The 15105-nt window shown below is 49.0% G+C and overlaps 2 protein-coding genes across 2 annotated transcripts in view; both read right to left on the bottom strand.

Annotated features, from left to right (window-relative positions):
• Positions 1 to 338: 338 nt before the first annotated feature.
• Positions 339 to 3943, bottom strand: LOC131281479 (uncharacterized). The gene is made up of 3 exons (XM_058310814.1): positions 3736 to 3943; positions 556 to 772; positions 339 to 486 (listed from the first exon to the last, which is right to left on the bottom strand). Exons 1-3 carry the CDS (start codon positions 3941 to 3943, stop codon positions 339 to 341), a joined length of 573 nt encoding a protein of 190 aa, XP_058166797.1.
• Positions 3944 to 7861: 3918 nt separating this feature from the next.
• LOC131294788 (titin-like) overlaps positions 7862 to 15105 on the bottom strand; it is a 150060-nt gene continuing 142816 nt past the window's right edge. The window contains exons 50-57 of the mRNA XM_058322832.1: positions 14675 to 14704; positions 14514 to 14606; positions 11657 to 14443; positions 11443 to 11584; positions 10043 to 11370; positions 9336 to 9635; positions 8858 to 9163; positions 7862 to 8780 (exon numbers count right to left, since the gene is read on the bottom strand). Of these exons, the coding sequence (XP_058178815.1) occupies positions 8596 to 8780; positions 8858 to 9163; positions 9336 to 9635; positions 10043 to 11370; positions 11443 to 11584; positions 11657 to 14443; positions 14514 to 14606; positions 14675 to 14704 (5171 nt within the window). The 3' untranslated portion in view covers positions 7862 to 8595. The remainder of the gene's footprint in view (positions 8781 to 8857; positions 9164 to 9335; positions 9636 to 10042; positions 11371 to 11442; positions 11585 to 11656; positions 14444 to 14513; positions 14607 to 14674; positions 14705 to 15105) is intronic.

Genomic DNA, 15105 nt, shown 5'->3' with positions numbered 1-15105 from the left:
ACTGTTTTGACAGTGACAGCTTTGACGTTTCGAAGACAGTTGACGTTTCGAAGACTGTTGAGGTTTCGAGAACTGTTTCGAACATGTCAACTAAACAACGGTTTAAAAAATACCAGTAGGTAAGTAATCTTATTTGCTGTAATCGTTGGTTGAGTTTTAATAACACTGATGTTCAGTGAAGTAGCATTTTGGTAAAAATAAAATTATTTATTTCTTTGTTCTTTTTGATACTAACTATATGACGTTTAGATGATTGCTTCCCAACTATGTACAACGCAACCGTTTATCAACTAAGCACCATTTCATCCGATCCTAATTAACTCTAATATGGTTGGAAATCAGTCTCGCAAGAAGGGACGCTGGTTTCGGTGGCAGTCTAACCGCTTGGCGAGCTGCTTGCAGAAGTGCACGTCGCGTAAGTAATCCCCTAGGAAAACAGACAGCAAGTACCATTGCTTCATGCCAGTGGTCTGCGTTTTGTAATTTCTGTGAAGCATAAGAAAAGATCGATTTAGGTGCTTGATATACTCAAAAACATTCGCATGCCAAACTTACTTCAAGATGTCATCCCAATCCGGCTGGTAGTTGTCCATTCGTGCGCTGCGAACGGCATGGATTCGACACGGTTCCTCTTCGATGCACGCCTTGGGGCCGAACTCATGAAGAATTTTCCTCTCCGCCTGCACCACATCGACGGCCATGCGCGAGAATTCTTCCGGTTCGAGCGTCGTGCCGGGAAGCGTTTCACGTCGGCTGCGTGATTGGTAGGTTTCTGGAAAATACACATTTAGAAGAGAGTACACATCAGAAATTCATTCCCATTGAGCATGTGACGGTAGATTTTCCTGCCCCCAAAACCAGTTTGAAGCATCCCAGCATCTTCAGGCCAATGCACCCATTCGGGTCAAGTTTATGAACCCTAAGAACGCTGGATCTAAGCTTCGAGAATTCTTCACCACGTCCTTGGCGTCACTTTCGTTTTTCTTTTCTCCTTTCCAGAAGCGTTAATAGCTCACGTACATAAGAGGAAAGCCGATCGCAACTTATTCCGACCGATTTCTGCTTTGATGCGCTTCTTAGTTCGAGCATCGATCCACAGCAACGTGGTTTAAAATATTTATGCAACGCTTTTATTTCGATGTCGATTACGTGATACATTTCGTTCGAGGGTACTTTTGTCGTTTCGCTGTGTTTTTTCCTCTGCATCTCGACACTATGGCATTCGGGGAGATGTTTGAAGGCACATTGTAAGCGGGGCATGCTCTTATAATAAGCGACAATTCATAGTAAAGGCACCTCAACTAGGAAGGATGGTTGTCGATGGAGGAACGGAATGAAACATTCACGCTGACTAATATCTGGATCAGGTGGATGTGGATGGAAATGGCGCCATTGATTTGCCAGCCCTTTGCTGGATCGTAAGCGTCTGAATTTGCTTTCTTTTTATGGCATGTTTCGAGCGGTCAATAAGGAAATGACAACTGCTTCCACCGCTCACTTCTTTCATCGCCCGCGAGGCCAAAGAAAAGCATGATGATCCGATCGGTAATGCCTGGGTTGGTTTTTACTCTCTTTCGATGGGGTGTTTAACTTTCGTTGGCCCAATGCTTAGATTAATCACCTGCGCCAGGCGAGGCATGCATGGCTTCCAGTTAATTACCGAACGACAGAAAATCCGTCTCGGCTGATGAAGCTCGGTATTCATCAAGTTTTGGGGATAATGAAAGAAATTGAATGACGGCAAATAAAGGAACTGCCAAAAGAAAGTGTAACGATTGTAAAATTTGTGAAGTTATTGCCAAGACACGCCGTTTCATCGAGAATGTCGTTGCTTACTGACAGAGGCAAGCAGAAAACAGTCACAGGGTAACGAGAGTTCCGGTTCGTGTACCACAAGACGACGATATATGATTTCCACAGTAAATTATCCCAATTACAAATGTTGTTTCCTATGTCATTGTCTGGAGGCCGAGTGCAAATAGCAAATTGATCCTGTTGTCTTCAGAAATTACGTTGAACACGCTAGAGCTTTTATAGGGGCCATGGAATCTATTTGGACTAAAAAGTCTATGCTTTTTTGCTACGGAATAATACGATTATATTCAGGTTAACTATCTGGCTAACTAATGAAACATGTTTAGCACGTGTATAATTTTTCCAACCATCTTTTTACCCCGTGTGAAGTTGAGGAATCTTATTACATTCCCCGAACAATCTTCCGTTACTTCAGCAAACTGATTTCGTCATGCATTGGAAGTTTTACACCACGGAAAGCTGATTATTTTCACGCTTTCACAGGTTCACCTTTCATATTCTTTTCGTTCTGTAGGAGAAAGCAACAAATGAGGTGTTTTTTTATATTAAATTTAAGCTGCAACCCCGAACATGCTGAGACTTGGTTGGTTTCTCTTCCCTTCCCAAAAAGGGCTTCGTGGTTTCATGATGGCGAAAGAAGGTCAAACCTGTTGCTTGGAAGAGCTTAAATTGCCTGTTGTTGAATTACAGAACCTCTTCACAAAAAAAAAAAAAAACTGTTGGGCTGTTTCCAATCAATCGAACCGGTTCTTTTTAGTTGTTGGTAAACCAAACAAAATTAAATTGATACATCGTCGTTATTCGAATCCCCTACGTGTCATTGCGGTAACAAAACCAGACATCGCGCCAACCAGACGGATTGCAACGGGACTCGAATATTCGGTCCGCAAAACGGTGAAAAAGAACCTCCCTTTCCGGGACGGTCTCTTGCAGGGGTTTTATTTTTATTTATTCGCGTTCGCGCCCGATGATTTGAAGGAAAGCGAAGGTGAGCGTGTGAGATGACGAACGGGAGTGAGTGATGATGAACGCCGCAAGCGCCTTGTATGTGTGGCCCGAATGTGGGTCAAGTGGTCAGCCTCGAAGGCTCATCCATTCGTTCGATGACTCAAGCGCAACGGGCGTGAGTTTGGGGCTTGCCTTATGCCCCACCAGCCACCACATACCGCATAATCACGTTTTTCGAGCCACGCCAAGCATGTGCTGTTTGGTGGAACGGTTCGCTGCTTCCCAGTTTTATCAGATGCCAGTAGATTCAAAAATGTTTTAAAGATACGCCGAAACAGATATGTTAATGCACATATTTGGAGTCGGTTTTTCTTCAGCTTGAAGGTTGAATCAGATCTTGTTTGGTAATGCTTTCGATCAAATGTCCCACTTTACGTTTGATGTGATAAACAAACTCGGCGGTAAACATTAAGAGCGGCAAACAAAACGAGTAAATTGGGGGAAAGGTCACCAACAGTCATCAACGCTTCAATGACACAGAAAAGGAAGGAACTTTACATTAAGTGCGCTGTACCAGTGGTAAAAAAGAAGCATTTTAAATTGAAACTTTTCTGCTCTGCTCCTAGGAAGGTTATTTTAATAATAAACCTCTTGACCGACGCTGAGTGGGACATGGTTCAAACAGATTTCGTTTCGTACGTTCTTTTCTATTTTCGAACGTTAATTTCAGGCTACTCATAGTGAAGGTTGCCTTCTAACAGGTTTCGCTTCAGTACTTGAACTCCACGCCAAAGTGTCCTTACTCGCGCGGTGAAAAAACACATGATTTCTAGACCCCGCCGAACTGCATTGTTCTCTCTTGACCTTAGTTGTCTTTGATTCGGTGCGCCGTTTTTTATTTTAAATTATAAATTAATGCCCAAGGGTTGCTATACGCCCTTCAGATTCAGGCAGCAACGTTTTGATACTCACTTGGATTCAGCGAATAGGCCAACTTTTTGGCGAAGTTCGCCAGCCGGACGGAAAGTATGATCACGGGGAAGCCGATCAATTGCACCGGAAGCTCGAACAGCGGTTCTTGGGCCTGCACCATCGCTCGTCGCTCGTTGAAATCGTTCGATGAGAGCATAACGAAGAGAAAGAAGTAGGCGGCAGCGGGGAGTATGTTGAGAACTTTCATCCTCGCGGTGTGTGCTAACGACGGTGGAAAATAAGATTTCACTACGCACAACTGTTGCGATTTTTATGGTACGCACTTTTATCACTAGATCACTGTATTTACAACGCTGTTGGAAAGGAAATTTGAAAGAACGATTTGCATGAAAACGAGCGTGCGTGCGTGCGTCTGTGCGTAAGTATTTGTATGCGTATGTGAGTGCGTTTTTAAGCTAAACTGGAATCGTTCGAGAGCACTTGCTGGCGGTTAGATGCAATTTTCTTCCCTTGCCGAACGCAAAATATCTGTCACTATTTATGTAAGCGTTTCGCCAGCAGCCACCAAAACAAGACTTGGGAACCGCAACACACTCCACTTTTTTCACTACACGTTTCTGAGCCTCGATCTCTGCTAACCAAGGTTTACCAAGTTTACCGGCGAGCGGCGAGGCCAAGCTAACGTGTTCACGTCTGGCACCGAAGTCCGTTGGAACGATACTAACCGCTGCACGGCGGCTCACTGCACCCCAAAAGCTCTAAAACCCGAATCGACCGAAAACGCTCGACGAAAAGGAGGTTCGTCGCTTTTCGTCTCACGCGCAAGTCTTTTGATGTAATGTGCCTTTGCGAAGCGGGGAGATAGAAGCGGCCGCTTTGCGACGGTGCCAGGGAGTGAGGAGGGGTTTGGGGAGAGGGGATTTTGCACCGGCATTTTATATGAAAGCGGACCGTTGGTGGGTTTCTGCGCCGTTGAGGGGTTTTATTTTACTCGCGAGTCGCGACTCTTAAAGTACCTTTTTCTCTGTCGGTGATCTCACACATGCAGGCGCCACAGGTTAGCCATGTGCAGCCAAGGCAGCCCCCTGATTGAAAGTGTAAGTAAACTGAGCAAAAGGTAGCAAAGGTATATGTCGATTTTTTAAAACAAATTAATTAGATTTCGGATTGGGTTCAATTAATTTGTTTAAAATTAATTATCATTCAAGGGATACTGCAACGTTTAAAAATGGATTAGTTTAATTTCTTATTCATTAGCTATACCCATCATAAGTATAATTTTGAATTTAAACAAATTTAATAAATAACTGGAACCGCACGAATCTGAAATATTATATTTCTAACGCATGTCTACACATAATGTTGGACCCACCAGTGCCGCCTGAGCGAGGCCTCGCTTGACGGGGGGGGACAGGGAGCATAAATTGTGGGCTGCTGGGTTCAGTGGTGTGTGTGTATGATTGTTAGAAGTAGTCCCTCAGTCGGTCGGTAGGTCTTTCGAAGCTTGTTTAAGTCGAACGTTTGGGCGAACCTGACGACACAGTTCAGCATCGATGAAATCACCCGTTGGAGTGCGCAGAGGTGGTGATGGTGGTGGGGGACGATTGAGTAACACATGGTACTTGTTTTTCTTCGGCAAGCCAATCCTTGCAACCGGTTCCGAGGGGGTGGCGGAGGGAGGTCGTCTTGGAGGTTGCATTTTTTGTTGTTCCCCTTTATTCGTTGTTGTCTTCTGTCGCTGCTGCATATCGTCGCCATGGAGATTATGCACCTCGCGGATGACGATGCCGATGGCAAGTAGCTCGCGTTCGGATGCATTCCGGTGGGGATTTTGATCGCTAATGATCTCCGATTTGGATCGTCATCCGGTGCCAGTCCCGGAGGGGGGAAAGAAAGCCTCTTTGACATGATCACGCGCATTAGGGCGTATAGAATAAAGGCAGATGTGTGAAAAATGCTGCGCGATTATCTAATTTCTAGGCAAGTTTTAAGGTAATCAATTAACGTTGCGAAAAGGACAAATTCAATAAGTTAAACCATTGAGTAATTATAAAGCAATTAAGGGCATTATTGATAGAAATAAAAACGATCTCAAAGCGATCGCTATCTAAAATTCTAAATTTAGCTCAAACAATTATTTGTCTGCAAACCATTGGTAAACCCTAAAAAAGAGTAAAAATAGCTAATTGAAAATGCGACTGCTAGCCATGTGGTCTATGCTTGTTTTTTTTCTTCATTAAACATAAACAATGTACAAATAGATTCACACGCATTCCATAACACGCTGTGCACATGCGAAAGGGTACAACTTAGGCGAAACAAAAAGTAGGTTACAAATGAAGCAATTGCAGAGGTGGAGTGCGAAAGGAGGAGCTGTTAAATCATAACAGACCCGTGTTTGTCGAACCGACATATGCACCAACGCTTAAACTTAAACTGCATCCACTAAACGGCAAACGGTAGGGAAAGTGAGGAGAAAAAAAGCAATCAAGGGAGGAGGGATGGAGGGAGAAAAGAAAAACAATTACAAACTCGTCGCTTCTGGCAACATGCATGTCCCTTCGTTTCTTCAGCGGGTTAAAGCGAACCCCTCTCTCTATCTCTCTCCTCCGTCTGGAGTTTGAGATGCATGGGGGTATCAGTTTAACACGCGATTGGTTCGTAAAATGACGTTGATTATATTGTTATAGCTAATTATGTAAGCATCTCTTCAGCGTGTTTCTTTTTTCTCAAATGCTGTAGCCGTTTGGTTTTGTTTTGGTCTAAGGTTCGATCCCATCTTCGGGGAAACGGGTTGCGTTGTAATGCGGCAAAATAAACAAAAGGAAAACTTTATCCACTTCAAGTTTGGGTTTGTTTTTAATTGAAAAAAAAAAATCGATTAACCTTCTACACACCGCATTGGCATAAGTATGTGCGTGTACGTGCGCTTTCGGGCGTATGCTGCCTTCTTTGGCGATGGCGGTTTATGTTTTCTTTGGACACGGGATGATACTGTACGGTTTCAACCCGATTTTCGCTTCTTTCTTTCACTCTTTCTCTTTCGCTGTGGATGCCAAAGGGAGCTTCGACCGTGCTTGGTGGTTACATAATAATTGCCACACTTTTGACGCCGCACATAACCACCGCCCGACGGTTGACTACAACACGCTCGATTCACGCTTGGGCATCCACGAAAAAATGAGCCCCAAGCTAACATTCAACGCTTCACCGACGTGGGATGGAGGGAATGGTGGGCTGCCGGTGCGCGAAGGTGATAATGTAGTGCACAAATAGCAATTATCAATGGGTCTGCGATGAATCGTGCCTGGCGTGCGTGCGTGTCGTGGGCGAAGGCGCATCTGCCGTTCGAATATTGTTCGCGACATTGAACTTTGTTCGAATTAGGCCACACGACGCGCCATTATCGCGGTGCATATCGGAGGCCATCGCCACTCGGTGGGCGGTGGACGCTTGCGTAACCGACGGGCGAAGGAGGAGGGTTCCCGGCATCGCGAAGGCAGTAGGCTACTGGGGCAAGTAACGTAACCTCGCTCACGTATGCCGTCGCATGACCCGTTGGGAATTCCTGGATCGCAGAAGAGAAGAGTGAGAGATGAGGCATACGTTTGTTCTTCTAGTGACTTTTCAACTAAGAAAGGTTTTCAATATTTCCTATGCAGATATTTCGAAAGTTCATCATATAATTAAAATCCATTTATTTTGCTCAACACACAGTGTAAAATTGATATAAATTATGTACTGGTTTTTTTTCTTTTCTTTTCTCTTTAAAAATAAAAACAGCGTAACAGCGAGTTCGCTTGAAATAGAAGACACTACATAAGAAACGAAACAAATTCGCATTCGAAAATTCAACATAAACCATGCAAATCGTAAACAGAAACGAAATCGCCCTTTTTCTGTTGTGAATTTTTTAAACGCATTTTTGAGTATAAAATTGTGACGATTTCGTCGGTGCCTGGGTTTTTAAATATTTTGTTTCGAGAAACTAAACTGATTTCGCATAATTTTCCGTCGTGCCCATTGTCCCTTCCGAGTCCGAGGCATCTGTCCTACCGCCCGATGAGGGAAAACATTCGCACCAATGTTTTCTCCCTTCGGACGTTTAGTGTTTGGAATACCGTCGGGGGGGGGGGGGGGGGGGGGGGGGGGGGCATGGGGGAGTGAACAATCGTTTACAGGAAATGGCACGAAACGTGTCCTTCTTCATTGAAGCGCTTTTCTGGTCGCTATGGCACCGTTTTCAAACGCAGCCGGGCCACAGATAATCCTGTTCGTACCCTGTCGTGATGCTGCGAGTCGTTGCTGATTTCCAGCGGGTTTGGTTTTCTTCTCGATTGTTTTCATTGGCTAACTAAATACAAGTTACGATTATATAGACGTCCCTCCATAGTAGCAATAGGTTCAGAAGTGAAACCCCTCTTTGTTCTCTCTTGCTGTTGTGATGTGTCGTGAGGCTCCACTTTCTCCGAAGGCTTTACCGCCGTTGTTGTTATTGCTCTTTTATCACAGTTAGATGAAGAATCTTCCCTCCATCTTGCTTGTTGTCGCTCGTTCTTTCTATTTTTCGCTAGCACATTTCACTGACTACCGCGTTCATCGATCGTTCTCGGACGTCGGTTCTATCGATCGAAGAGGCTAGCGGACGGTCACAGGACACATCGTCACTACTTCCGAATGATCCAGTCTCCAGAGTGGAGGATACGATATTATAGACAACTTCGTATAGGCAACATTTACATACAAATAGTGTTTGAAGGGAACTTGAACCGGAAGCCCGTAATCGGTATTGTGGGGTAAGATATTGGATATTACTTTTTCTCTCTCTGTTTCTGATAATGATAGGACTGTACATTTGCCCGAACGGGGCTTAAGAATGGGGCTTGAATAGCCAGCCGTTTACTTGAAAAGGTTCTTGGCGTTGATCCACAGCTTGAAGAAGTACTCCCTTCTGCTCAGCAGCTTATGGCGAGCGTAGCTGCTAATGTCAGCCGTCATGTTGTGTTCACGCAACCAGGACGAGGTATTCGTGCCGGTAGGTTCCGAGAAGTCTCGTGTCGTTTCATCGTGAACATCATCCGGAGCTGAAAAAAAAGAAAGCAAAAGCGTTTAGGGTTCGATCTACACACCGCTGTTTGCCTTGAAGATGCGGATGTCTTACCGGCACCAAGCTGCACTGTGTACGGTTCTTCTGATTCCAGTGGTTCGCTAACACCGACCTCGTTGCGAGCCATGATACGGATGAGGTAGTCTTCGCTTTCCTGCAGGTCCTTGATGTTAAACGCCTGACAGTCGGCCGTCACCCGGCCCACCTCCATCCACATCGTTTTCTTCGCATTGCGAATGGCGATGTTGTAGCCCTCCAGCGGGGCGCCACCGTCCGATTCCGGAATGCCCCACTCGACAATGTTGATGTTGGGTCCTAGGTACCGCACCTCCAGTGGACCGGTCGGTGGCGACGGAACAGCTGCAAGGAGAAGCGGGAAAGTGAGGTTACAATCCGACGGGAACATAAAGGGGTATCACAGAGGAAACATAGAACAACAAGTAGTTCACAGTAAACGTATAAAAGAGGTATCTGAAGATAGATTTAAAGGAGCAAAATAGAGAGATAGAGAGAGGGGAAGAGGACTTCTTACTGGCATGAGATTTCAGGACGACAGTCTCCGATACCGCAGGCGCACTCAGGCCGACGGAGTTCTCGGCAAATATCCGGAACACCAGCTCCGTCTTTTCCTTCATGTTGTCCACGCAGTACGACAGCACGCTCGCCTCGAGCGTCTTGATCTTGGTCCACTGCTGAGCGGTCGTGAGCCGCTTCTCGATGACATAGCCAGTCACGTCGGATCCTCCGTTCGTTTCCGGCTGCTGCCACTCGAGCTTGACGCTCTTGCTGGTCACGTTGACGATGCGCAGATTGCGTGGTGCTGATGGGGGTGCTGTTGTTTGGTACATCGATCACGACATTGAGTGGTTGTGTTGATGGTCGGGTGTTTTGTTTGGTGGAAAGTGTTCAGAAATCATTAGCCATTTGACAGGTGGTGACAGGTGTGGGTTTACCAGTGTCAGTTGAGGTTTAGTTTCAGCGTTTGTTGCACAAGAGGATCTTGTTAGTGCTGATCAGTACATCGGTTTAGTTGTTGTTTTAGAACAGTGAAGTGTTTCAGACGATTCTACCTTCGAGGAACAACTAGTTGTAAGTGGGATACTTCAGGATTTACTTCAGGGAATTATACTACCAATAGTTACCATCGACTCATTAAAGGGTTATTACGAGACGCGGAAACATCTAATAAGCATTAGCTAGACTGTTTATCATTTCTGAAAGCTTTCCCCCAATACTTACTGATTTCCTTTCCGGCGACGATGGACTCTTCCGTCTGGAGCGGTTGGCTTGTGCCCACCTTGTTCTTGGCGGTGATCTTGAAGTCGTACGCCTTGTTCATCGAGAGGTTCTCGATCAGCAGCGACGTGTCGGAGGCGCTCGTCGTGCCAACCACCTTCCACACCTTCTTCTTGGCCTCCTTCACCTCGACGATGTACTCGGTGATCTTGCTGCCACCGTTGGATTCCGACGGCTGCCACATGATCGTGAACGAGTTGCTGGACATTCCGGCCGTTTCGATAGGACCCCGCGGTGGCGATGGTGGCTCGAGCGTCTGCTGAATCTTGATGGTGGCGCTCTCGAGCGGCTCGGAACAACCGACCGGGTTCTGTGCGATCACGCGGAAGTGATACTGTGTGCTGTCAATCAGCTTCTGGATACAGTACGACTTGATGTTCCGCTGCACATCCGCCACCTTGATCCAGGCGTTCTTATTGGCGTCGTCGCATTTCTCGATGGTGAACTGGGAAATCTCCAGACCGCCATCGTCCGACGGTGGTTTCCACTCGATGACGACCGCCTCGGGGCTGAGCTCGCGCACGACGATCGGACCTTCCGGTTTGCTCGGTTTGTCGATCACCTTGAGCTTTAGCTCGACCTGAGCCGCGCCGGCCGAATTGCGCGCCTCGACGATGTATTTACCCGTGTGCGCACGATCCAGTGCGGCGATAACGATCGTCGACGATTGGCCTACGGTCACGATGGTATGCTCGGCGGTCGAGGTGAGGACCTGCTCCTCCCGGTACCATACAACCTCCGGCGCTGGGAAACCGGTGAAGTCGGCCACCACCTTCCATTCGTCGCCGACGCGCAGTTTCTGCACGATCTGCTTCTTCTCGACCGTCACCGTCGGCTTTTCCTCGATCGTCACCTGGCAGCTGCTCTCCACGCTGCCTACCTCGTTCGTCGCCCGGCACACGTACGTTGCGCCGCTCTCGGCGGTGGTCGACTTGAGCGTGTACTTGGCACACCCGTTCTCGTACGACACGACGTCCTGCTTGAGTGGCTGGCCGTTGCGGAACCAGGCCACGTCGGGCACCGGGACGCCCGTCACGATGCAGCTGAGCGTCACCGACTGGCCGAGACCGACGCGGACGTCCTTCAGGTGCTCGCTCACGGTGGGCGCTTCCTTCTGGATCGGAGCCGCAATCTTGTAGTACGGCGAGTTGGGTGATGCCGGACCCTTGCCCACCTCGTTCACCGCCGTGGCACGGAATGTGTACTCGCAGTTCTTCGTTAGCTTCGTAACGGTGGTCGTCGTTTCGGTGATGCTAGTAATTTCAGTCCATCTGTGAGGAGGCGTAGAAAAAACATTAGCATACAATTGGGGAGAAAATATTGATTGATCGCTCAGTTCTTACTTCTTCTGGCTCTTTTCCTCGTACTCAAGCACGTACTCCGTGATGGGGCTGTTGCCATCGTCGCTCGGTGCCTTCCAGAACAGCGTGATCGAATCGTCCGTAATCAATGTCGCTTCCGGTGCATCCGGAGCTCCGGGTTGTTCTGAAAGGGGAAGGAAAATTAGAAAAACCTTTCCGGTGGGATTTACACACGCCAGGGTGTCCAACGACATACTTTTGATGATGAGCGTGAAGGAGGTGCTGGCATCACCACACTCGTTCGTCAGCTTGAGCGTGAACTCGCCGGCATCGACCTCGGCCGCTCGTTTGATCGTCAGGCTGGCCGTCTCCTCCGTAACCGTGGCGATAAACTTGGCCGACGGGATGATGACGCGCTTGTTGACGCGCCATTCCGCTTCCGGCTTCGGCGTCGCGTTGAACTTGACGTTGAACGTGATGTCCTCGTCCTTGCGGATGGTGAACGTTTTCGGTCCGTCCTCGAAGATGGTCGGGGCCACCTTGATGATTTCGACTTTGAGTCGGGACGACGTCTTCGCATTGGACACCGTGCACGTGTACTCGTCCTCATCGGCCTCCGAGGCGCCCTTGATGATCAGCTTGCGGATGCACTTCTCCACGATTAGCTCGTAACGCGAGTCGCTGGAGGCGATGATCCTGTTGTTGCGATACCAGACCACATCGGCAGACTCGGACAGCTCCACGCTGAACACGGCATCGTTGTCGCGGGTGGTCAGCGTGACCTCGGGCAGGCGGCGCACAAAGTCGACAACCGGCTTCTCGACGGTCAATCGTGCCCGAGCCCGTTGTTCGCCCACCAAGCAAGTGTACTCGCCCGCATCCGCATCGACCGTCCGATTGATCTTGAGCGTTTGACGTTTGCCATCGATCGTCAGCTGGACGTGGCCGTTGAACGAAAGCTCTTCTTCGTTGCGGTACCAACGCACCAGGGCGTCGCCCTTGGTTAGCTCGAGCTCAAAGAAGGCGTCTTCGCCGCGGGCCACCGTAACGTCGCGTGGCGCACTGATGATCTCCGGCGGTAGCTCGATGACGGACACCTCCGCCGAGCATTCCTGGTCGGCCAGAGCGCACGTGTACTCACCCTCGTCGTGTACGGACGTGTTGCGTACGAACAGGACGCGCGATTTGCCCTTCTTGCCGAACTCGTACTTGCCCGGCGTTTCGACCAGCTTGCGACCCTCCTTGTACCACGTGACGTCCGCCGTCTCGGAGGTGATCTCCACCTCCAGCACGGCGTTCTCCTTTTCCTTAGTCTCGACGTCATCCAGCTTGCGCAGGAACTCGGGCTTGGCCTCTATCACCGTCAGGCGGCACTCAGTCTGTTGGTCTTTCACCGTGCACCGGTAAACGCCCGTGTCGTTGATCGTGGGATTCTTGATGTTTAGCTTGTGCACCTTGCCCTCCTGCACGATCATGCGGTGATCCATGCCGCTCAGCTCCTTGCCATTGTGGAACCACTTGGTCGACACGGTGTGTGACGTTTCGCACTCCAACGTCACCGCGCGGCTCTCCTCGACGGTGATCGTTTTCTTGAGCTTGCGCGTAAACGTGACCTTGTCCACCTCGACCGTCACCCGGGCACCATGCGATGCCTTGCCGATCGTGTTCGATGCGATACACTTGTAGTTGCCCGAGTCCTGCTCCGAGTCGGCGTTGTTGATGAGCAGCTCGATGTTTTCCCCATCGTACGCCTGTTTGACGCGCTTCGACGGAAGAAGCGTGTTGTTGTTACGCAACCAAAGGATCTCCGGTACGGGATTGCCCGTTACCTTCGCTGGCAGCTTAATGGAGCCACCCTGCGGCACGCTCTGCTCCTCGAAGCGCTCCAGGAAGAGTGGGGCCTGCGGGTTACCGATGTTCGACTCGTCCACGGTGAGGAAAGCGCTCGTCTCCACACTGCCGGCCGGATTCTTGGCACGGACCGTGTACTCGCCGGCGTTGTCGTGCGTCGGTGCGACCAGCGTCACCGTGTACATGTTACGATCGACCTGCGGTTTCACCTCGAGCGCGACTCCATTCTTGAACCACTGTACCTCGGGCGTGGGATTGCCTACGATCTGCGTGGACAGCACCACCGTTTCACCCTGGCGGATGGCCATGCTCTTCAGGGGTTCCAAAATCTGTGGCGGCTCCTGCACGCCCGTCTTCACCTTCACCACGATGTCGAGCGATGATTCACCTTCACGATTGCGTGCCACCACCTGGTACGAGCCTTCCTGCAGCTTGTCGATGCCTCTGATGTGCACCACCGTGCAGTACATGTGCATGTCGGACTCGACGACCACCTGCACGTTATCCTTGCTTTCGATCTCCACGCCGTTGTAGTACCACAGGATGTCTGGCTCGGGCACTGCCACCAGGCGACACTCGAGCAGCACATCTGAACCGGCGTCCACGTACTGTGCCTTCGGTTTGCGCGAGAACGTCGGTGGGATACCCTCCAAAATGTCCGCCAGCGACGACTCGCGGGACATACTCTTGCGGGATAGGGTCGCCACGTCCGAACCGTGATCCGACGTAACCGTATCCACCACCAGCTCCGTCGAGCTGGACGCAAAGCCGGCAATGTTCTTCGCCACACACGTAAACGTGCCCGCATCCTCCGGGAACACCTCGCGAATGATCAGCGTGGCAACGTTGTCGTCGTCGTAGTAGATCTGGAAGTCCTGCGACGACTTAATGACGGCCGTCTGGCGGAACCAGGTGATCGACGGGCGGGGGAAACCTTCCACCTTGCACTCGAACTGCACCGTGTAGCCGTCCTGCGTGGTGATCGGCTGCAGCTTTTCGATGATCTTCGGCGCAAGCGGCCGCTCGCTGGCGGCCGGCTTCTCGAACACTGGCAGCTTGTCGATTTTTTCGTTCAGCATCTTCTGCACGTACTGCGGATACGTGACGGCATCCATTAGATATTCCCGGCGCACGAAGCCGCGCTCTTCCGACCACGAACGCTTCACGTACCACCATTCCGAGTTGCTATGCTCTGGAAAAGTTGTCGGCGATAAACGATTTTAGTACTTTGACTTTTTGATCTCCCCATCCTACTGACTTACCAATTACGTAAACCTTCTCTCCTTCAACCATGTGCAATGCTTCCTCGTTCTCAGCCTCGACTGCTTGGATGCAATACATATCGTTGGCATCTTCTACAATGGGGGAATCGCTTTGTTAACTACCTGAAGATACTTTTAAACGGCGTATACTAATAACTTACCTTCTCGAACTATTTTCAGCGATGCGGTTTCTACAGAAATGCAACGATGACGTTGACGAGTGATGTACAGGAAATGAGAAAAAAAACATATTAGTTTCTGCGTGCTATACACTCGTTTCCGTAGAAGTGAATTGTAAGTATCATGGCAAGAAAAAAAACGTTTGGTTTTAGTGTACCAGGTGAGGTAGAAAGTAAATGAAGTAATAGTAGTAATAGTTTGGTAAAAATGTTGCAGTCGTTTCTAGTCTACCAGGAACGTTCCATGAAAAGAATAAAAATGTATAAAATCAAACCACACGATAGGGTTCACTCCGGAAGGAAAGAGAAGAAGAAGAAAAGGTAGAGTTTTGAGGTGTAAAAATAGGAGTAACAACACATTCGATCGGCGGAGGATGGACAAAGGTGTGGTGGAAGAAATAGATCAAATGGAC

The sequence above is a fragment of the Anopheles ziemanni genome, chromosome 2 (genome assembly GCF_943734765.1).
Source record: "Anopheles ziemanni chromosome 2, idAnoZiCoDA_A2_x.2, whole genome shotgun sequence".
Classification (NCBI taxonomy): Eukaryota; Metazoa; Arthropoda; class Insecta; order Diptera; family Culicidae; genus Anopheles; species Anopheles ziemanni.
This window is presented reverse-complemented; position numbering and strand designations above follow the sequence as displayed.